Raw genomic sequence first — 22,929 nt, forward strand, 5'->3', positions numbered from 1 at the left:
CCTAACCAACTCATCTAATTAATGAATCCTCTCACTAAATTTATGAAGTGATAAAAAAAATTAATAAACATTAGGAGAGAGGACCTTATAGTTGAGAATCTAGGATGTTATTCTTAGCATCCTACATTAAAATTTTAATTCACTATCAAATTTTTATAGAAATTTACTTTACAACTCCACCCACTTATAACTAAGATTTATCATGTCATATTAACATGATTTTTCCTTAGGTGTATATAAAAGTACCAAAAAAATGTGAGGTCAATACTAGCACACTATGTTTTATTAGTTCCTGCCATGGCAGGAAACTTATGCATTCGTTAAAAGTGAATGATCTTATTAGTTTGTCCAATCATGAGCTTTTATTTATTTATATCCACTTTTCACTATAGACATCTTTTTTTGAACATTTTTGCAAATTTAGTGTAATTTATTTTCATGCAATTTGATTGGTCTATGTGTGCTACAGTCATGAGTTTGAAAGTTTTTAATTTTTATTTTTTGCACATAAAATAATTTATTTTTTCTTTTTTTCCAAACTTTAGATATTATTACTAAGAATAATAAATAATAATAGTACAATCATGAGTTTGAAAGTTTTTCATTTTTGTTGAGAGATGACATATGGGTCAACATTTGTCTTGTGAGCATTGATTATGGATGTCATTATATTCCATTTCTAACAAACCAACACAAACAAACAACACACTACAACATGATAAGCAATTTGAAAGATGACATATGGGTCAACATTTGTCCTATGAGCATTGATTATGGATGCCACAGAATATTTTTCTTTATGATTGTGGCTTATAAATTATTTTTAAGTCAACATTTGTTCTGTGTGAGCATTAATTATGGAATTCTCTAGAATTGTTGTTTCCTTATTTATAGCATTGGTTGATTATTTTTAATTCACATTTCTAAAGACTTTCGTCTCTTGCTACTAGAGTACACGATATGTAGAGATTTCTCTATTCTTTTTATTTGAGATTATATTGTGTTCTAGTTGTACTATTTTTTATGATGATCATATTTACATGGAATCTTGTTGAAATATATTGTTTAGAATATATTGTGTTGTAGTTGCATTGTTTTTTGTGATCATCATATTAACATGAAATCTATCTATGGAAGCTTGTCCAAATCTATTGTTTATAATATATTTTTTGTAAAAGAATTGAGTTTTTTGTTTGAAAATTTGAGATCTATGATCTATTGTGTAGAATCAAGTTCTTGTAAAAGAATTGAGTTTTTTTGCCAAGATCTGTGTAGATATTTTAGATCACAATAATTTAATGCACAAAATGGTTCAGAAGTTTACCAAAACACAAGCAAACATGAATCTGGTGAAGTTGTTGGGGAAACTCGCTTAAGAAAGGTTGAAAAGTCAAGATTACAATAATTTAATATACAAAATGGTTCAGAAGTTTACCAAAATATAATAAAACATGGATCTGATGAAGTTGTTGGGAAAACTCCCTTGCGAAAGGTTGAAAAGCCAAACTCAATGAACTAACATAGCATCACTAGTAGCATATTGTGATTCCAGTGTGTTTGTGATTGTTGCCATTGGAACATTATGGTTCACAAATGTTTGCCATTAGAAATATCTCCAAGTTTTATGGAGATAAGGGTTGAGTGAAAGAGTAGATCATTTTGTAGAGAATACAGAAGTGATATAGGAACAGGCCTATGGAGTTTTCTACTCAAATAAATATGAAATACGTGATTTTTCATATAAAATACATAAATAAATGGAAAATGAGGAATAGAACTGAAATTAGAAATGAATTTTAGAGCCTTTAAACATAAAATGGTCTAAATATAACATAATTTTCTATTTGTTTAAGAAAGAATTTGGATTATGTATTTTGAAGTATTAGTTTTTATTTTGATTGAAATAAGAGATTTTCAAATAAAAGGTGATAATAATATAGTATATTATTTAATATATTATTACTTTGAATTACTCATTAAGATTTTGTAATGTTTTATTAAATTCATATATTTAATCTATTATTGCTGTGAATTAATAATCAAGATTGATATTGTGCTATTGAAATACTAGTAAAAAAATTAATGTTTTAGACATATATTTGATGACATGACAATTGAAGCAAAAGAACAAAGTTATGACTTACCAATAGTTAGATTCTACATTCCACTACGTAATGTTTGTTCCATTAAAATATGTTGACTTGAGAATAGTCAGATTCTACATTTCACTAGTAGTATAGCAAACAAGATGAGAACCAATGGTTGTGAATACATCATGAATATAAGAGTGGTGCACCTTAAGTTTGACCTATAATGAAGATCACTTTTAAAAGAGGGCTTTATGCAATTGAAAATCTTATACGTTGTTTATTGACTCCTTCCCAACAAATGGAGATTGAACAATTTCTCACAACAAAAGATAAATATGACTAGTCACAAATTAGCATTTATTTAAAATATGAAAAGCAAGTTATTATGAGACAATTTCAATATACTAACATGCACAAAATGAAATTTGCAAGAATCCTGAATAGCTATAAAGACATATCAAGCTATAAATAATGGCAGTTACAAAATATACTAGTCAATATAAAATAAAGTGTGTAAACAAACAATGTATATGCATGAGTCTCATATCCAAGTACATTATGTGTGTCATATATGTATAATGAAATAATGTATATGCATTGATATGCTATAAGACATACTTTTGTTCTATCAAATTGTATAACATGATTGAGTAGATGCTTTGCTGATGTAAACTATTATTGAAATACAATGAAAAAGTGCACAACATGATTTATCCTATTGCATATCCAATGTATAAAACACTATCTAAATTGTTATTTATCATATGCAAAAACTATAGGTAGGAACTTTGACGCTTTGCGTCCTTGTTAGTTCCTGTCGAAGGTAGGAAACTATAGCATTCATTGCAATGCTATTTTTTAATTAAGTTGTCCAATCATGACCATTTATTTTTCAACAACTTTCCATTCTATATAGTTCTCATGTATTTTTAGACTTAATTAATTTTAATATAAAACATTTATGTTGCAACCTACAACAATCATGAGGGAGCTTTTATATTTTTGTTTTGAAACTTGCTTTTATATTTCTATTTCCAAACTTTATAGCTAATAAGAAAATATAAAATAAATAAGTGGGGCAATATATTTGACAAGTGGGGCGATATATTTGACAAGATATGAATATCTTTTGTATATTCTCATACATCTTATCTCAAGAAATTAAATGTTTTATCTAGGTGTTTGTTATTATTATTTATTTTGCAGTGACATATATGAAACTGACATTTTGAAGAAAGAAATGCAAAGCATGGAAATGAGGAAAATGAATTTTTATTAGTAAAATGTTTTATTTAGAAATGAAAATAAAGTGAAAAGTGCATAAATGTTCAAGTAGAATAATAGAGAAGAATGGATTTTTTTATTTTTATAGAAAAAATTATTTTTTCACTTTAAAGATTAAATGCGAAAACGAAGAATGCAACTTCAAAATATTATTTTTATAGAGTTTCCATATATTTGACATTTTAAACATAGAATAAGAATCCACTATTTTTTCACAATATTTGTTGTAACTCTTATTTTATAATGTGAAATAAATAAAAGATTTGATTTTATGAAAGCCATAGACTGCTAATAAAAATATTTTAATGTTAGAAAGCTATATATTTTTTGTTGTGAAAAAATAAATTAAAATTTTCTATAATACAATTTTTTTCCCTTAATACGAACAAATGATAAGATCTAAGAATATTTGAATTATGTGAGAACCTTCAAACACCTATGTTGATAAACGTTTGCAAGTACAAGCAATACAAGACTGAGAAACAATCAAGTTTGTTCAAAATGAAACTTACTTTATATTCTACTTTATATTCTGTTGAGTTGATTGGTATACTCATATGACATACATCACTTGTTGAGAAAATACATTAGCTATGAATAATGATTATCACCAATAACAACTTTATAGACACGAATGATATCTAGACATTAAATCAACAAATACCATAATGTTTACAGTTATGAGAGCCATTAATATTCACGTAATGTAAATGCGGCTGATTTGAGCCAATTTATGTATTCAACAGCATTAAATCAAAGTACTATAATGTATTAGTCAATAAATAATGATTATCACCAATAACAACTTTATAGACACGAATGATATCTAGACATTAAATCAGCAAATACCATAATGTTTACAGTTATGAGAGCCATTAATATTCACGTAATGTAAATGCGGCTGATTTGAGCCAATTTATGTATTCAACAACATTAAATCAAAGTACTATAATGTATTAGTCAATAAATAATGATTATCACCAATAACAACTTTATAGACACGAATGGTATCTAGACATTAAATCAACAAATACCATAACGTTTACAGTTATGAGAGCCATTAATATTCACACGTAATGTAAATGCGGCTGATTTGAGCCAATTTATGTATTCAACAGCATTAAATCAAAGTACTATAATGTATTAGTCAATAAGTAGGCAATAGCTTGTACAGTTATGAGAGCCATTAATATTCACTTAATGTAAATACGGCTGATTTGAGCCAATTTATGTATTCAACAACGTTAAATCAAAGAACTATAATGTATTATTCAACAAGAAGGCAATAGCTTTTACAGTTATGAGAACCATTAATATTCACCTAATGTAAATGCGACTGATTTGAGCCAAATTTAATTCCTCACCGAATTATTTTGAAATTCCGACCTGGTTTTTGTGAAGTCATAATTTCAAAACCGGCAAATATGCCAAATTATATTTTTCTTATTTCATGCCAAGAATATCCAAGTTAAGCAAAGCTGTTGGTACCTTTGAATTTCTCTCTAAGCTGCTAAAATGGCCAAGATTGTGTATTCTCCCTTGGGACTCTTCTCTACCACTAAATATCTCCAATGGCGAACTCCATATCATACTGAAACACACCTTGTTCATTCTGACAAAAGGAGATTACTGTCCATTAGGGCTAAAATAGGTACGTAAGTCCAATGTTGAGTTAGATTGTTTACATCCCACCGAGAATAATTTCTTTTGTGGCCCAGATGCTGTAATCTCTAGTTTCGAGGATGAATTACAAATTCAATATGGAAATTACGTTCTAATGGTGAATTATATTTTTGTAATCTTAAAAATAAAAATTCACACAATCTAATTTAGAAATAGTTTTATTAGTTTCTGATTTCAATATTGTATGAGTTTGTTGTCATTAATATATCAGATTATACTATATGATTTATCATTAGAGGAAATCAAAAAAGAATCCATACAATTTAATGTAAAAATAGTTTTGTTAATTTTTTATTTTAATGTTGTATGAATTTGTTATCTTCAATATTTCAGACTACATTGTATGATTTACCATATATTGTATGAGTTTGTTGTCATTAATATATCAGATTATACTATATGATTTATCATTAGAGGAAAACAAAAAAGAATCCATACAATTTAATGTAAAAATAGTTTTGTTAATTTTTTATTTTAATGTTGTATGAATTTGTTATCATCAATATTTCAGACTACTTGTATGATTTACCATCAAAATAAGGATTAAAATATCTAAGATAAAATTGTATGTAGAAATCTGATAAAGTACTTGGAGCAATTTAAATTCATATTGACTGAATGTTATTGCAGCTTCACTGTCCACCCACAGATGTAAGCCAAAGGCGTATCCTTCATCTATGTGGGTAAGTGGTTTTATCCCTTCTGTGCTTCATTTTCCATTGGATTGAAATGCTCAATGATCTAGGAGTTCTGTTTTTGTTTAAATATATATAATTGGGGAAACTAGTCAGTTGTAGCATTACATCTAAACTCTTAATTACTATTATTTTCCCCCTTCAATTACCACTATCAAAAAGCACTTATAACTAATTGATAATTTTTTAGTTTTCTTGGTTGGTAGTTGGTCTATGGGGGTCTTAGTGGCAGGTATCAAGTACACTTTTAGACCACCTCACACTCTACAAGTTCTACAAAGACTTCCCTAAATGCAGAAAAGTCTAAAGATTAGCTTTAAGCACTTCACTCATCTACTGATCTTAACCAAAAAAAATCTGCAAATTTCGATATACGGATTAAGAATTGTAGGCATTCTAAATTAGCCTGGGCACTACTAGATTGTTTCACCTTTTAGTTGATTTATGTTTTATATTATACAAATTAATTTTATTGTATGAAAAGTTGAATTTCTTCTAAACTCTTAGTTACATGTATAAAAGTATGCAATTGCTAATTTAAACCTTTGTTCATGGATGATGAACATATATTTTCAGGAAGCCAGTATTAATGATGAGAAACGCATAGAGATCTTGGTGGACGAGATAAAGGAGAAGTTTAATTTTATGGAGGAGGGTGAGATAAGCCCAAGTGCATATGATACTGCATGGCTCGCAAGAATTCCCGCCATTGATGGTTCTCGCAAACCCCAATTTCCCCAGACGCTTAAATGGGTAACTGATAACCAGTTAAGGGATGGCTCTTGGGGACAGGAAAATGTCTTCCTTGTGAGCGATAGAATCCTTAACACTCTCGCCTGCGTCATCTCACTCACCGTATGGAACACTCACAGGGCTCATGTTCACAGAGGTCCAATGTTTACTGTCAATATACAATCTCTTTAAATTCAAAAGATTTTTAAAAGGTTTTTTTAGAATGGAGTGAAGTCTAAATTATTCATTTTTCATTATTGTTAAGATTAATTATTATTATGATTCATTTTTTATTATTGTTAAGATTAATTATTATTATGAGTTAATCTCAACACAAAGTCAAAAAAAATTTCAGATTTGAATACATAATGATTTTTTTCATTTTTTTGTTATTTTCGACTACAAACTATGCAGAAATTTTCAAAAAAATCAATTATATTTTTCAATTTTTTGAAAATTGATCAATTTAGATGAATAAGTGCCTCAATATTATTTTTAATTTTAATTATACAAATATTTTTAATATTAATATTTTGAATCATACTTTCTGATGCATTCAAATAAAAGAAAATAATGATAAAATTATGAAGTATGACATCAACATATGTAAATTAAGTACGATTTCTAAAAGTAGGCAAGACTTCCACAATCCATGACAATGTTTCATTTCAAAGAGTTTTGTTTTTACAGGCCTTGATTTCATCAGAAGACATGCAAAACGAATGATGGAGGAGATACCAAGGAATGGATCGTCTAAAATGTTTGAGATGGTCTTTACTGCATTGCTCAACGACTCCAAAAGCCTTGGACTCGATGTGGATGAAGATGATTTCAAAGGAATCAGTGGAAGGAGGGAGGTGAACACAAAAATGTATGTTTGAAAAAACTTCAGTATTAGTCATTCTTATGAAACAAATGTAAAATTGTAAAATAACGGAATTCATCATGCAAATCTTGCACAATTAATTTTTAATGAAAAATAATATTAAAATTAAAAAGTTAAAGGTGTTGTTTGGTAACGGGAATTATATTGGAATAGGCATTTGTAAATGTCTAAAATTTTGAAGTTTAGGAATGCAAAATCAAAATTTAGAGTATTACTATGTATTTCAATTTTGATTCTAAAACGAGCAATTGTTATTCTATTTATTATTGGAATTGCGATTTCTATTCTAATAGTTGACTAATTTTCAAAAATAGATAACATCATGGATTTTTTTTGAAAATCTCAATGTATAGTTTGTAGTCGAAAACAAAAAAAAAAAATTGGAAAACAATTGCTTTGTGAATCTGAAAAAAAAGAAAAGATTTTGACTTTATTTTGTCTTTGGTACATTTTATCTGCAGATTAGTCTGTCTCATTTTTTAATCCATCCTTCTCATAAATGCCATGTGTTGATGGTAGAAATATAATCTTTAACTTGTGCAGGATTTCTGTAAAGCGCCTTCATGTCGTTCCCACTGGTGTTTTGTACTATTTGGAAGGTGTGCAAGATTTAGTTGATTGGAAAGTCATACTTAACCTGCAATCCAATGATGGGTCTTTCCTAGGCTCCCCGGCATCTACAGCCTGCGTCTTCCTACATACTGGAGACAAGAAATGCCTACAATTCTTGACCACCCTTCTTTCTAAGTTCAAAGACCATGGTAAATTTTTGTAGAATTATGAAATGCACAAGTTAATATGAGCATAGATGAGCACAAATGATTTTTTAAATTTTTTTTTGGTTTTCGGTATATTTTGTCTGAAGATTAGTCAGTGCCTGCACAAAATGCACTGAATTGAACTTGGATTTGGCAGCACCATGTGTGTATCCAGTAGATATCTGTGAACGTTTGAGAGCAGTTGACAATGTTGAGCGTTTAGGGATTGACCGCTATTTCCAAACTGAGATCAAGAAAACATTGGATTATGTGTTCAGGTGAGTCAATGATATGTTATTTAGAATCGAAAGTACTAAGCTATTTTTGATCAAATGTAACTTATTACTTTCGTTAGAAAGTAGTTTTTTGATTCATTTCGATCTAAAGTAGTCAAAGAAGTAGTGTCTATTGAAAGTTTTGGACTTTGATAGAAAGATTTGGGAGTAATGGAAGTACTTTTTTGATTCGTTTCGATTGAAAGCAGTAAAAAAAGTAATTTCTATGGAAAATATTGGACTTTGATAGAAAGATTTGGGAATTTATCTACTCTTCTTTGAAAATTTTTCTAAACTGTAACTCACTATTGTGGACTCACAGTCTAACTAAACTGTCTTAAACTATCAAGAGAGATTAATGTTAAAAAACAAACTCGAACCTAATAATAGGTACTTAACAGGTACTGGGATAAAAGAGGCTTGGGCTTTGGAAGGGAGAGTGTTGTTCCTGACATTGATTGCACAGCAACTGGCCTTAGACTTTTGAGACTCCATGGCTACAATGTTTCATCAGGTACATCATAGTAAAACCCAACCCAACTGTTATAAAAATTGGTGAAGGATTCAAAGCTTTCTATTTAAAATTTAACTGCTAATGTTTTCATGTTGCAGAAGTTCTTGAAAATATAGAAGCTGATGAGCTTCATGGTGGGGGACCTTCAGATATGCTGAGCCTGTACAAATGTTCACAGATAAACTTCCCAGAAGAAAGATTAATGAGAGAGACGAGTGCCATGGCTAAGGCTTTCCTATCTGAATGTATTCAAAGCAATACCATCTCTCGGGATCTGGATGTTACGAAAAATCTTCGCGAAGAGGTGTAAATTATTGTAAAATGAGCTTATTAGTAAAATTATGTAAGAAATTCTTTAGTTATCAGTATTTGAGATGGAGTAGTATTGGGAGAGATGAAATTCTGGTCCTTCATATATTTGAGTATCACCTAGATGCAATGAGTTTTGAATGTTGTGAGGAAGCAAAAGTATGCAAAATGCTTCATACTCTAATCTTGAGAGGATTATGCAAATTTCAACTTGAGTATCATAAAGATTTGGGAAAAAGCATAAAAGAACAATCAACAGTGATTACCAAGAAAAACTCCACCCTCCAAAACCCCCATAATGTATTATCAGATGAAGAAGATACAATACACTTGCAACGCAAATTCTTAGAGGGGCATCACCTCAACTCAAGCTGGAGGGACTACTTATAGCATTCAACCTTACAAACAAAATTCAATGATACAATTTGGAAACCACTTTTGGTTTTCTAATACCATGGGCTAAACCACTATTCCAAGTGTTGCCCATTCTTGACATTTACATTTCCAAGATGGGAAAAGAAATAGATTAAAATAGCATTCCTCTCCAAAACTTTGTTCCCTAGTTTAGACTCTCATAAAAGTTTGAAATCATCTGTATTGTAAAAATAGGCCTCCTATAATCTAATAGAACATTTTAACAACACATGCACCTTTTTCCTATGCATAAACATGTGAAAAACAATCAAAAAATTCTGTAATAATCTAAAAAAGGACTGCAAGATTTTAACACATGTTTTTCAAAAAATGTTCGATTCTTCTCATATAAAAATATGAATTCCTGTGGACCACTATTCATAAAACATAGATTAATAAATTTGACTAAAAATCTGATAATTGAATCATCAATTTGTTTTCTTACAATGTCTCTTTATTCATTGGTTGGTGTATGTAGATTGAACGTGCTCTAGACTGTCCCTGGCACACGAATTTCCCAAGATTGATGGTCAGATATCACATTGAACACTTTTCATGTAACCAGCCATGGATGGAGAAGACACTGTATCAGTAAGCAATTAAGTTACAAAACAATTTCTGGGAATTTTAGAAAATGATTTTCAGTGCACTAAATAGAATAAATTGTATTTCAGAATGCCCAATTTGAATGACCAGAGATATTTAGAACTGGCCAAACTGGACTTCAACAGAGCGCAGGCTTTACATCAAATGGAAATTCAAGAAATAATCAGGTATTTCATGTACTGAGTTTACATTTGTGTGAATAACTGAGTTGTTTAGAAAATGAAGATTCTTTTTCAGATTCATGAAAACACAGTGAAATTTTTTCAAAATTTTTGTTGTTTTTGATTACAAAATATATAGATTGTGAAAATCAAATATTGAAAATTTCATTGTGTTTTCATTTTTTTGAAATTTAATCAATGGTGCAATTTATAGAGAGGATAGCCACTTCCAAAAAATTATATCAAACATTATCTATGGATTGTGAAAATATGTTCTGAACTGTATTTGTGTGTTTGTGAATAGTAAAGATGGTACAAGGGCTGCGGTTTTTCTGAGCTTACATTTACTCGACATAGACAAGTGGAAATACACTTCACCGCTGCAGTAGTGATGTTTGAACCAGAATACTTTGCTTGTAGAATTGCCTACACAAAAGCAGCCTCCCTTCTCATAATTCTGGATGACCTCTTTGATGCCCACGTTTCATTTGACCAAGTAAAGTTATTTACTGAAGCTGTGAAAAGGTCAGAGTGATTTTCTTTTAGTTGATCGATTATGCTAAAAAGGTTAAATAGTTAAAATGACTTTTTTTTAAAGCATAATTTCTTTCTTAGTATGTGATGTTTAAGATCCTTTCACAGTCTAGTGTACAACTAGTGTACAGTGTTGGTGATTCCTTATCTGCCAATCTATCTATATTGAGCAACATACATGTCAAATGTTTTCATTCCGTGTTTGATATGGTTTTCTCTGGTTGAGCACTTAGATGGGATTTATCGCTTTTAGACTACTTTACGACCGACATGAAGATCTGCTATCTAGGTCTTTACAATACTGTAAACGAATTAGGACAAGCAGCACTGAAGGCTCATGGGCGTGACATGCTGCCCTACCTTCGCTCAGTTGTAAGTATACATATAATGCTTTGAGCTTTAATGTTAATTTTGGTTTACTTCAAAAAGAGGAGTGTGTAGAATTTTTAGCAAAGATCTAGTTATGAAGAAGAAAAGAGTTAAAAAACATAGATCTTAATGAAATTCAATTCAATAGTCGATAATGATTGATTGGATTATGCACATAGTGTATGATTTATACAATAGTAAATCACTGTTTAAAAGAACAAATTATGTTGAGGAACATGTAGCTAATATCAATAATGATGGAATAAAACTGACATCACTTCTTAGAAAAATATCATACTGTTTAAACATGATAGGTTTGATTCTTAAGCTAATGTTTTAAATAGTCAAAATTGACTTTATTTTTCAAACTTAATTTGTGTGTGATGTTTAAGGCTGGCTTGCAAATACAAGTAAGGAAATAAGTGAAATCATGAGAATCAATCACTATTATAAACATGATTAAAACTAAAGCATTGTAGATCCTACTGAACTAAAGTCCAAGGTAATAGGGTGGAGTTGGTTTAAAGCAATTAAAACTAGATATTTAGCAACAACTTACTTTTTAATTCTTTAAAAATATTTTTAAGTTCAAATGAGGTTGAGTAAATGGAGAGTGGTTTTATATAATTTCCTAAGGTTGGAAAAATTAAGACTAATTTTATGTATAATTCAAAGGTAAAGAAAGTAAAAAGATTCACAAAGTTTTTTCTTGGACTCTGTATATGTAGATTGTTGTACCAAACTTATATCTTATTTTTGAAGAGAAAATTTGTCTTAGGCCGAATAGAAGACTCGACATTTGAGCATGCATTAAGTTTCCTAAACATATGTGTGTTATTGTCTTTTTATAATTGACTATTATTTATTGTTAGCTAACCCAGAATACTGATTGTTATAAATCCAATAAAGTTTCTCCTTCTTGACTTTATTGTGCAATTATTCTATCACAAACTTATAGAAATTAACATTTAGTAAAATACACCAATAGAAAGTTCTTATTCTTATTATTATACATCTCTATCATAATCCTTGTGTTATGGGCTTTAGTGGGAGGACCTGCTATCATCTACAACAAAGGAAGCTGAATGGGCACATGCAAAGTGCATGCCACCATTGAAGGAGTATCTTGAGAATGGGAAAGTGTCAATTGGGTTAGCAGCAATCATCTTAAATTCCACATTTTTCACAGGAGAGCCTCTTCCTGATGAACTCCTCTCTGAGTTGGATTTCCGAGCACCCTTTCTCAATCTCGTATGTTTGACAGCGCGTCTAGTGAATGATGCTAGAACTTTTACAGTGAGTCTAACACAACATTAATTCTTTGTTAAAAATAGCTTAAACATCACACAGTAAGAAACAAATTAAACTATAAAAAATTAGTCAACTTTAAATACTTAATTATTATAACCACCAACCACTTATCCTTTTGATGTAGGTTGAGAGAGATCGTGGTGAAGTGGTATCTTTCATTCAGTGCTGCAAACAAGAGCATCCTGAGCTCACAGAGGAAGAAATTCTAAGTCTTCTATTTGATTTCAACAAGGAAAGTTTGATTGAACTGACTTATGAGTTTTTAAAGTCGGGAAAGTTACCGAAATGTTATAGAAAGCTTCTTTTCGACACTGCAAGAGTATGCCAATTCATTCTCAAGAGCAATGATGGTTTCGGGGCATCTGTCCATGAGATGCAAGAGCAGATCAATAAATTTCTTGTTGAACCGGTCACTTAAAATGCTCCCACAACATTTGTCTAGCAATGTGACTTCTTATCAATGTATTGTTTGTGGTTGCATTCCTTTGCTAAGTTGATTTGTTCATCAAACTTCTTTGTGTTGTTGGAAGGTTTAGGAATCTAATAGGGACCCACACATGCACTTCTTCCACTTAGAATCAAGGATAAAGCTTTGAATTTGAATAAGTGCATTTTGTGTTTTTATATAAATATTTGTATATTTTCAATAATTTTTAATATGAAGCATTGCAAAGGGTAAAACACAAACAAATTCACTTGTTTTAAAATATAGAAAATCAAACAAACATAAAGTGAGGCCATAAGCTTGGGAAGGCCCAAACATTGGTGTCCTCCTTTTTGATACTCTTAAAACCGTTTAAATTAGATTCTAAATTTTCAAGTAATAATTGCCATCATAAATATTAAGTGAAATGCTTGTCATTGACTTTTTAATTCTCAATCTTAATAAATTGGTTTGTTAGTATATTGTTGGAATACATAAGATTTAAAATATAGAATTGTGGGATTACATTTTCAAGATCTACATAAAAATTGTGACAAGACTTTTAATTTCTATTGTGAATGATAATTAGATTGAGATGACACAAGATTAATTTTGTCTACTATTAAACTAGTCAACAATGCATGGAAAATTGATATAAAATTCATAACAGAAAAGAGAACAATATGCATCACTATTACAAGGGTTAAAATTTTGTGTAAGAAACTGTTTCAAGAAATAATCCAGCAAAAACAAATAATCATGATTATGTTATTTAAAACTAAAAATATTTGAAATAATAAATTCTAAAAATAACCTCATTGAAATAATATACCTCATTTTTAATGTCTCATACTATACACTAAGAAGGTTCTATAGGTTCTTCCCACTATCAAGCCTATTCTTGTGATTCCTATTTCAAATGATGCTATTATTGTTCTTGTAGGTAATGTGGTGGCTAGTTTGGATGTTATTGTAGGTACTAGCACTAATTCTATTTCTACAGGGTTTCTACCAATAATGGTTATTTGTGTTGGGTTTCTATCAATAATGGTTCTATTGTTGTTGTTCTGTCTTTTGTTGTATTTATAGCTACTAGCCCTATTGAAGTTTTGATTGTTGGATCTACTACAATAGATAAGCTTATTCTAAATTCGCTAGAGGATTTTTCATTGGTTGTGGAGGGACGTATCCCAGATATTCAAAAACATCATCAGAAATCTTCTCCTCAAGTCAACATGAAGCTTAGCTCATAGAGAAAGGGAGGTAAAGGAAAATCCTAGTGTTTTCCTTGTGTTAACCAGATAAGGGTTTCTTTTTGTCGAGGTGGATTGGGTTTTCAATCCTTTTAATTTTTTATTTGCCAGTTTGTTTTGGTTTGGTTAGGTTTGTATGGGTGCCAGTATTTGGTTGTTGGCTTCTAGCTGAGGAGCAGTCGGTTGTGTCCACCTTTGATCCATTTTGGAACTTTGTTGCTATATCTTCGTAAGAACTTTATGGGGTTTCAGATCCCCTTAAAACCTATTTTATCCCTTAATTGAAAATAATATCATATCCTGTACTCTCCTTACGTACAACTATCCTAGATCTTGATGCATTCCCATGAATTGATAAATATAAACCTATACATTACTCTCAAGGCAAGTCCATTACTCTCAAGGTTGAGAGCTCAGACACCAGTGACAATGTAAAAGCTAAGATCCAAGACAAGGATGGGATTCCCCCGAACCAGCAGAGGCTTATCTTTGCTGGGAAACAGCTCGAGGACGGGCGAACCCTAGCGGATTATAACATACAAAAGGAGTCCACCCTCCACTTGGTACTTCGTCTCAGAGGGGGCATGCAAATCTTTGTTAAAACTCTCACTGGGAACAGAAGTTGTGGCCAAGCTGTTGTGGAACCAATTGCCCTTGTTGGTGAAGTTAATAAATCAGTTTGGAGGAGTTTATGAAGGCCGTAAAAGCCTCAAAGAGGTCTGGACAAAGCCATAGCTGTCTGGAAGCATCTTGTAGCAACCCATTTATGACTGTAGACAACTATAACATGGCTGCAAGGGTTGGAGTGTCAAGTAGGAGTTTCGTACATGTTTGTAGCTCTCTAAGAAAACGTTGTACATGCCTGAAGGGTGCCGCACCTGGTCTATAAACCTCTTGGGATGAGACATTGCGAGTCTGAAAGGAATAATATTGCTGTTTGAGGTGTTTAAGCACATCCTTGTGATTGGAGCAACATTATTTGGTAGGCCATTCCATTGTATTTTCTGGTAGAGCAAGTACTAGGTCTGGCATGTATTTCAAACTATTCTATAATCTCTAAAATCAGTTTTATAAGTGGAAATAATTTCTTATGTTATCAGAGTATGTGTCATCAGCATTTGTTTATTTGTTTCAGAATTCAATCATTATGTTATGTATTGTTTCAATAATGAAGGAAATCAGAGAGTCATTTAACAAATAGCAACAAACATACTCAATTGCAAACTGGGAATGAATCAGAAAAACTCAGTTATAAGCATGTAGGCAAACTGTCTGACAAAATCTCAATGAATGGAAAAGGCATTAAAAAAATTATTAAATCAAGGGGACATCTTTTACTGTTATCAGAGAAGTTGAATCCTACCATCCTAAAGTGTGTCGTAAGAAAGATGAAGACAAGGGCAGATCAAAAAAGTGATTTTGTCTAAAATTTAAAGGTGATCAGTTAAGGGACTTGTAGAAAGGAAAGAAAGTAAGAAATTGACTCTGTGTAATTGAATTTCATTTGGAGTCCATAACATTTCTCGATTGCGATCTCTCTAAATTGGAATAATTAGGCTCATATTTGTCTAAAGTAGACCAATTTGCTTGGAGGCTTGGGAAGTGGGCTTTGAAGTCCTCAATGTTCTCTTTGGCCCAACACAAGTTTATTGAACATTCTTATGAAGAGGTCCGACTTGGAGTTGCTTCTTGTCGTAGTGAGATCATAAGTATTAAGAATAACAACTCCTGTAACACCCTATAATGATGACATATCGAAGAAGGTTCAACTGATTGTGGAGAGCCTACATGGGTTACATGATGTCAAAGCTCTTACTTTTGGTAAGAGGGCTAAAAATTTATAAATTATGGCAAGAGCTAGATCATTTATCATTAGTTGGATCTCAAATGTGATAAATTGAATCTACAAATGTTTTAATGTTTTAAAACCAAAATCAAGAAGCTACATCCATACAATGTGAAGGCTTCTATGCAAACTATTATGTCAATAATCTTAGATGAAGATGATGATAACTTCAAGAAATTGCAATTAGATTTGTTAGCCATTTGGAAAAAGAAGCATAATATCTCACCTATGGCTTTTGAGTTCTCAAAAGGGTTGATTGAGCAAAAGACTAAAAGGTTCAAGAAATAAAGGATTGAATATGAACTAATCTCAATGGGTTTACAAGTTGCAGTGTCTCCCAAAAGAGTAAGAGCCAAATGAGAAGGGAGCTGACTTTCTTTACATGTCATGAGGCTTAGACACCTGATCAGAATTGTAGGATTAGCAAGGAAGATAATTTAGCCAAAGAAGTTTGGATGAGCGATGAAGAAGATAGGAATCCCATACTTTTGTTTCTAGGGAATAACACAAATTATTGCGAGGAGATGGATTTAGCTATTGTTGGGTTAAGGGATATACAAATCACTATATTGGTGACTTGGAAGTTCTTATTGACAAACATTTTAATGACAGTCTTACTCTAGGAGAGAGCATGTTGGAGTCTCAAGATGTTTCCAAGGAAGAAAATACATCTTCATATAAAGAGAAATTGCTTAATGACATAGCAGCAACTTTGACATTGCACGTAGATCAGTGAAACAACAAGTTTAAGGCCTATTGACATTGACAACACCTTTGAAAGGTATGATGAATTGTGTGTTTATATTATTAGTTCACTTATGTATGATAGTGTATTGGATGACAAAACTAACAACTTGAAAGGTCCCGAATTTGGTGAGGGAGTAAATTTACTTGAGGATGCTGCATTTGGTAAATTTTGAAAAGAATAAGATCAACATGTTGTTAGAAAGTCTACCTTACAAATCTGAAATTGTTGCAACGGATGGTGAATTGCCTATTGACCAAGGGGCTTTCCTAAGTTGTGAGTCTAAAGAATACCAAAAAGGTGACACTAAAAAAACTGATTTAGTGGACCAACCAAAAGTTTTATTTCTAGATGAGGATATGCTTGTTGTGCCTTAGTCCATTTTAATGATACCCATGAACACATTGAAGACCTCTATTGGAGAGCTCTGACACTATCGACAACATGAAGGCTAAGATCCAAGATAATGAAGGCATTTCGCCAGACCAGAAAAGGCTCATTTTCACTGGGAAGCAGCTCGAGGATGGTCAGACATTGGCTGATTATAACATCCAAAAGGAGTCAACTCTTCATCTTGTGCTTCGTCTTCGAGGTGGTATGCAAATTTTTGTCAAGACCTTGACTGGAAAGACAATTACTCTGGAGGTGGAAAGCTCCGACACCATTGATAATGTGAAGGCCAAGATACAGGACAAGAAAGGTATTCCTGCTGACCAGTAGAGGCTTATTTTTGTGGGGAAGCAGCTTGAAGATGGACGTACCCTTGCAGATTATAACATTCAAAAGGAGTCCACCCTTCACTTGGTGCTTCGTCTCCGTGGTGGGTTTTAGGAATTAGTTGGGCTGGATGTGATTGAATCAAGTGTTTGTGTTTATCTGCACTTCTTAATTGTGAATTTCATGATATTATAGAACCAAAAAAAACATCATATTTAATACTTCAGGGCCAGTGTAGCAGATTGTCTTTGGTCTTACACCCGCCGCGCTTCCTCTCATCATCTCCACGTGACTGTTGGTAGTCCCGACACTAAAATGTTCCTTCTTTTCACATTTTTAATGTTGTATTGTTTGTTTTATTTTCCTGCATATAATTCTAATAGATTTAGCACAGGGATAGAGAAATGTTTGAGATCTAAGAACTTTCTGCTAAAGATTATTAACTATTTTTGAGGGCTTTTGGAATTTTAACACACTGTAACAACAAATTTTCTTTTATTTTAGAATGTAAACCCATAAAGAATGTATTTTAGAAAGAAAACACCATAAATATCTCATAGGGGCTACTTTCTATATACATTATAGCTGGATTACGAGCTCAAGAATTCCTTGACATTTCAAGGCATATAAAACGCAATACACTCTAAACTTGTAAACTACACAAAAAGACACTCACGGATGTTGCAAATGCATTAAATATCAAGATAGGCTCAATACTTATCACCTCCACCAGTCAGCCTGAACATGAATTTCCTTTTCTACAATCATAAAGAAACATTGTTAGTCTCCAAAGTACTTGCCATATTAAAAACAAGTGAATTACAAGTTAAAAATTAAACCCAAATGGGCTAAAAATAAGCAACTATGGATATAATCTCAATTATAAGGTTAACTTCCTACCAGTACCAAGAGATCGGTCACTTCTACTCCTTGCTTGAACTTGTGGCAGCACCCTGTGAGTTCTTGGAGATACCGAAGACTGCTTCAAATTGGGTGTTGATGGAAGAGAGTGTCTTCTTATCATACCAGTGCTCTTCTCTTGAACGTCTAGACTCATCCTTGAAGAAGCTTGAGCATGAAGCTTTGCCTTCACTGACTTAGTGGCAGCCATATAGCTAAGAACTGATGGACTTCCTTGCAAATTGTTATATGAATGATCCCCTTTTGCAGATCCAAATGAGCTACGCCTTCTACCTGTGTTTTGCTCTATCACAGGAAGTTCAGGTTCTATCTTGATCATTGAATCAATAGTATTATGTTTGGAAGGTACAAGATCTCCATTTGAAACTGAAGATTCCTTCTTTTCTTGTGATAATTCATCCTCTTTGGTAATGTTTTCAGGTGGGCTTGGTTGCTGGGCTATAGATACTTCCTGAATAGAGGAAATTGTCTCAAGCTCTTTATGTAACGGATCAAATGAGAAATGATCTGAAGATACAAGCTTAACGGGTTCATCATGTATTCCTATATCTGTGGAGATAAGTGTTGTAGTCTGCATGCTAGTTTGATCTGATGTAGCATCCAATGTTGCATTTGGTTCCTTTTTAAAATTGTGCCTGGGTATCTTAGCTTCTGCATCCAGATGATCTGATGATATAGCATCTGCTGTTGGGTTTGATACCTTTCTCAAGCTGCGCTTAATCTTTTCAGCCTCAATCTCAGGTGTGTCTGTTGTTGAATCAACCATTGAATTTGACACCTTTCTTAAGTTACGTTTAACCTTTTCCATTTCTACCTCTAGATGATTTGATGTAGATTCCACAATTGAATGTGATCCCTTCTTGTGTTGCGCTTAACGTTATCAGTTTCAACCTCAGTCTACTTTGAAACTAAATCTACTATTGAATTGAACACTTTTCTAAATATTCATTTAGGCCTCTCAACCTCAGCTTCATGATGATCAAAAACAAAGTCTGTTGCTAATTTTGAGACCTTTCTTAGACCACGCTTTGGGTTCTTAGGTTCAACGTCTGTATGATTTGAAAAATGATCTGATGTTAAATTGAAGCCTTCGTTGCATTGCACTTAGGCCTTTCCACTTCAGCCTCAGTTGACATTGCAGTCTCACTTGTCTTTTATTTCTTTGATGTATTATTTGTCTCCTTAGAATATTTCAAAGGATAAGCAGACATCCAACGTGCCATCCACACCCATCCCAAATTGGAATCATCAGGACCACAATCAATTCGTAGAGAATTTATCTTGGGTGTATGCTCCAAAAGTTTTCTCAGACAATTATTGAAATCAATATCAATATATGCAACAATTTAAGAACAGATTGGAAGAAATTCCATCACTCAAACTAGTTATGCAGATTATGATTACCTGACAAGCAAATGCATTTGCCAACAATTTTTCAGGTTAGGAAGCTCCATTGGCCACAAAACCTTTGGACCTCTTTCTTTCCTGAAATAGTCCAAAAAATTATTGCTATTGTATCAGCAGTCAAAATAATTTTTAATAACATCTAACATGAGCTTCCACAAAATATTTGTATTCAATCTACTACCAATTCATTTCCTCTTCAACGATTATGCCTGTGTCTATGTCCAAGTTTCCCTTGTATAGCCAGTCCTTGTTTTGACATTCTAACTTGGCAACCACAAACAAGAGCTTGTAATATAATAATTGCTTGCAAACAACGTAAGGATCCCACAGCCTGTTGCCTAACCAAATGTCCGTAAACAAGAGCTTGTAGCCTTATAAGGCCTCATAAGCTCTAAAAGCTTTCTGGGCCTACAAAACCAAAAATTGGGCTTGATCATTTCAAAAGGTTTTAGATCCTAACCACCAACATAAAAGTGCATGTTAAAATTAGGCAATCGCCAGAAAAAATAAATGGCTAATAAACATAGATAATAGAAAACAACAGAACAATTATTGATAAAAACTTAGTACCAGATAGCCCCGAAAAATAGACTATGCTTTGATGGCTGCTGATTCTTCCCTTAGTCTTTCACCTTCATCCCTGGTAGTAATGATTTCCTGTATATAAGACTCTGATTGTTCTTCATCTGCCAGCATAGTAACTGATTTATCAATTGATAGTGAGGTAGCTAACTTTTTTGTACCAGCAAATCCTGTCTGCTTATTCTGTTCTCGAACAGGTCCATTTTGTTCATGGTCTCTGATTCTAGATGATGGTTCCAGTGGTGCAATAGCACTAGGCACATGGTCTTCATGTGATTCTTTCTCCAGAATTCTTACATCTTGATCCTTTGAGGACTTTTTCTAAATAAAAATACAACACAATACAACTTGTCAAATATTGCAGTACTTTCTAAATGAGCAGATAATATCCTTCACTTTGAAATTTTAAGCTCTCATAAATATTTACTCCTTGATTACTAAAACTGAAACAGAATAAAGATATATCCAACAGTACTTAGGCCAATGGTTTCCCACAAGTATGGATGGCAAGATATGCATTCACTCCCGAGAAGCCAAGAAAACAAAATCCTGATCAGGTTATCTCAATAGTATAAATTTTGTTGAGGGATAACCCTTGCCCTGAGTGAGGGAAGAGGGCATTTCAAACAAATAACTTGGCAATACGCCTCTACCAAAATGCCTAGAGACATTGATCTAGTGGCAAGGTGGAACAAATGTTAGGATGATAACCAATACTCAAGCCCCATAAATGGTACTTCCCATACAAACGTAAGATTGAAAGTGGCTTCTATGCCAAACATATTATAAGCTTAACAGATCATTCCCAGTTTAACCTGCTTTTTTAAGTGGCAAATGTCAATTGCTTATGAAAGCTTCATGTGTTTGCAGAAGATCCCTTGAAAAAAAATCCCAAGCTTTGAGGGATGGTGATTGGACAAGCTTGAACCAGCCCTCTTAGCATTGCATGCCATCTATCACCATCATTTTGATCTCATTGAAATTCAGTTAGGAAGCCCTCTTTTGACTGTTTTGTGAAATGACTTTGCAGCTAGCTCATATGTACTATCACAATTGCATGCAAATAGACACCAAACTTTTGAGGTTTCAAAGGTGTTCACCATTCACTTCATTTTTCAATTTTGCTTCTTGGGGTCAATTTTCCTGTTTGTACATACCCATATAGGTTGACTTACTAAAAATGGTGGTGATTTTTATAATTTCAACCTTTCGACTGTCCTACACCTTGTAAGTGTCATCACAGGCTCCAAAACACCTAAACAAACCTACAAAAAAAAAGGAAATACAATTTTTTGGGGTGATGCAAAATTGCCCTTGCACCGCGGGATGCTCATACATCACTTACAACAACAAAATTTCAAAATAATATAGTTGAAAAGAAGATAAATTATTTGATGCATGAAGTGCAACATTTTAGACACAAAAATGTCTCTAGTATGGAATGCCTTGAAAGAGGACAGATAGTTTCATTGCTAATTCATTTGGAATAAGATTTATGAACTGCATGGTAACATGTTATTAAGATGACCAAATAACAAAATTTACCATAAATGATTCCACGAGACAAAAGGTATAGAAGCAATTAATAAAAACTCCTAATCAAACATGAGTCCTCCCCTTCCCACTTGGTTAGGAGTTAGCTTTTGCAAGCTATGTTGGCCTAGGTGTTTATTATGTGTGGCCTGGTTATAGAAAGCAAGAGAAGTTCAATACCAATGTTAGTATACAATAATTTTGCAAGCTATGTTGGCCTCATTAGTTAAAATGTGTGGCTTAGATTTGTGCAGTGGTGAAGTTTGGCATTGATTTTAGAATATAATAATGTCATTCTTATACCTTAAAGATGAGGTTAAAAGCACTGCTTTGTTACTGTTAAAAGCATTGTCTATGCTGGAGGTTAGTTGTAATGCTTTATTCAATTATTTATTATTTGATAGCTTGCTATCTGCTAATTACCCTCGATACACAATTCTCTTGCGATCACAAACTTTCAGTAAATAGAAGCTTAGTAATCTTGAAACTTAGTCTTCCCATTATCGTAGATAGTAATGTACTTTTCATATAGATCTTCTTTTCACTGTTTGTAGTATTATTCAGTTGTTTCAAAGTTTCAATCTACAACGATGCCATTACTTTAGAATAGTTCTTGTTTTCAAACTATAAACAAAAACAAGTTTAGATGCAATCTGCAATTTTATCTATAGTGTTTTAAGAAATATGCTAGACATGAAATCACTACTAAAAATGTGTCAGGAAATTTGGGTCTATATCTTATGTTATACTGTTAGATTTTCCATTACCTTTAGTGTAGGGTAGAGAATGTGTTATTTTAGAAATCCTATTAACAATAACAAAATCCATTCTGTGTCCTCTATAATTCAAAAGAAGGTGGGTATGTTAACAAGAAATAAAA

General features: G+C 32.3%; 1 protein-coding gene and 2 pseudogenes across 1 annotated transcript; 2 read left to right on the top strand and 1 right to left on the bottom strand.

The window, feature by feature from the left end:
• The first annotated feature begins 4,808 nt into the window (after positions 1-4,808).
• On the top strand, positions 4,809-13,227 carry LOC149534010 (bifunctional levopimaradiene synthase, chloroplastic-like). The gene is made up of 14 exons (XM_089803475.1): positions 4,809-5,025; positions 5,688-5,740; positions 6,329-6,641; positions 7,175-7,355; positions 7,914-8,131; positions 8,286-8,406; positions 8,805-8,917; positions 9,016-9,221; positions 10,119-10,231; positions 10,315-10,413; positions 10,717-10,932; positions 11,175-11,313; positions 12,358-12,606; positions 12,746-13,227. The coding sequence occupies exons 1-14, from the start codon at positions 4,890-4,892 to the stop codon at positions 13,037-13,039; spliced, it is 2,451 nt and encodes an 816-aa protein (XP_089659601.1). The 5' UTR covers positions 4,809-4,889; the 3' UTR covers positions 13,040-13,227.
• Positions 13,228-14,434: 1,207 nt separating this feature from the next.
• On the top strand, positions 14,435-17,980 carry LOC149534011 (polyubiquitin 11-like; annotated as a pseudogene).
• A 288-nt stretch (positions 17,981-18,268) lies between these two features.
• On the bottom strand, positions 18,269-21,187 carry LOC149534012 (uncharacterized; annotated as a pseudogene).
• Positions 21,188-22,929: the final 1,742 nt, after the last annotated feature.

This window comes from Cupressus sempervirens, chromosome 10, assembly GCF_028749045.1.
Source record: "Cupressus sempervirens isolate cs-2001-9-10 chromosome 10, ASM2874904v1, whole genome shotgun sequence".
NCBI lineage: Eukaryota > Viridiplantae > Streptophyta > Pinopsida > Cupressales > Cupressaceae > Cupressus > Cupressus sempervirens.

Excerpts from the sequence above, each read along its gene's own strand:
- LOC149534010 (XM_089803475.1), top strand. The coding sequence starts at position 4,890 with ATGGCCAAGATTGTGTATTCTCCCTTGGGACTCTTCTCTACCACTAAA. Across the intron at positions 5,741-6,328 it reads CGTATCCTTCATCTATGTGG|GAAGCCAGTATTAATGATGA; the intron begins GTAAGTGGTTTT and ends ATATATTTTCAG. Across the intron at positions 9,222-10,118 it reads CGAAAAATCTTCGCGAAGAG|ATTGAACGTGCTCTAGACTG; the intron begins GTGTAAATTATT and ends TGGTGTATGTAG.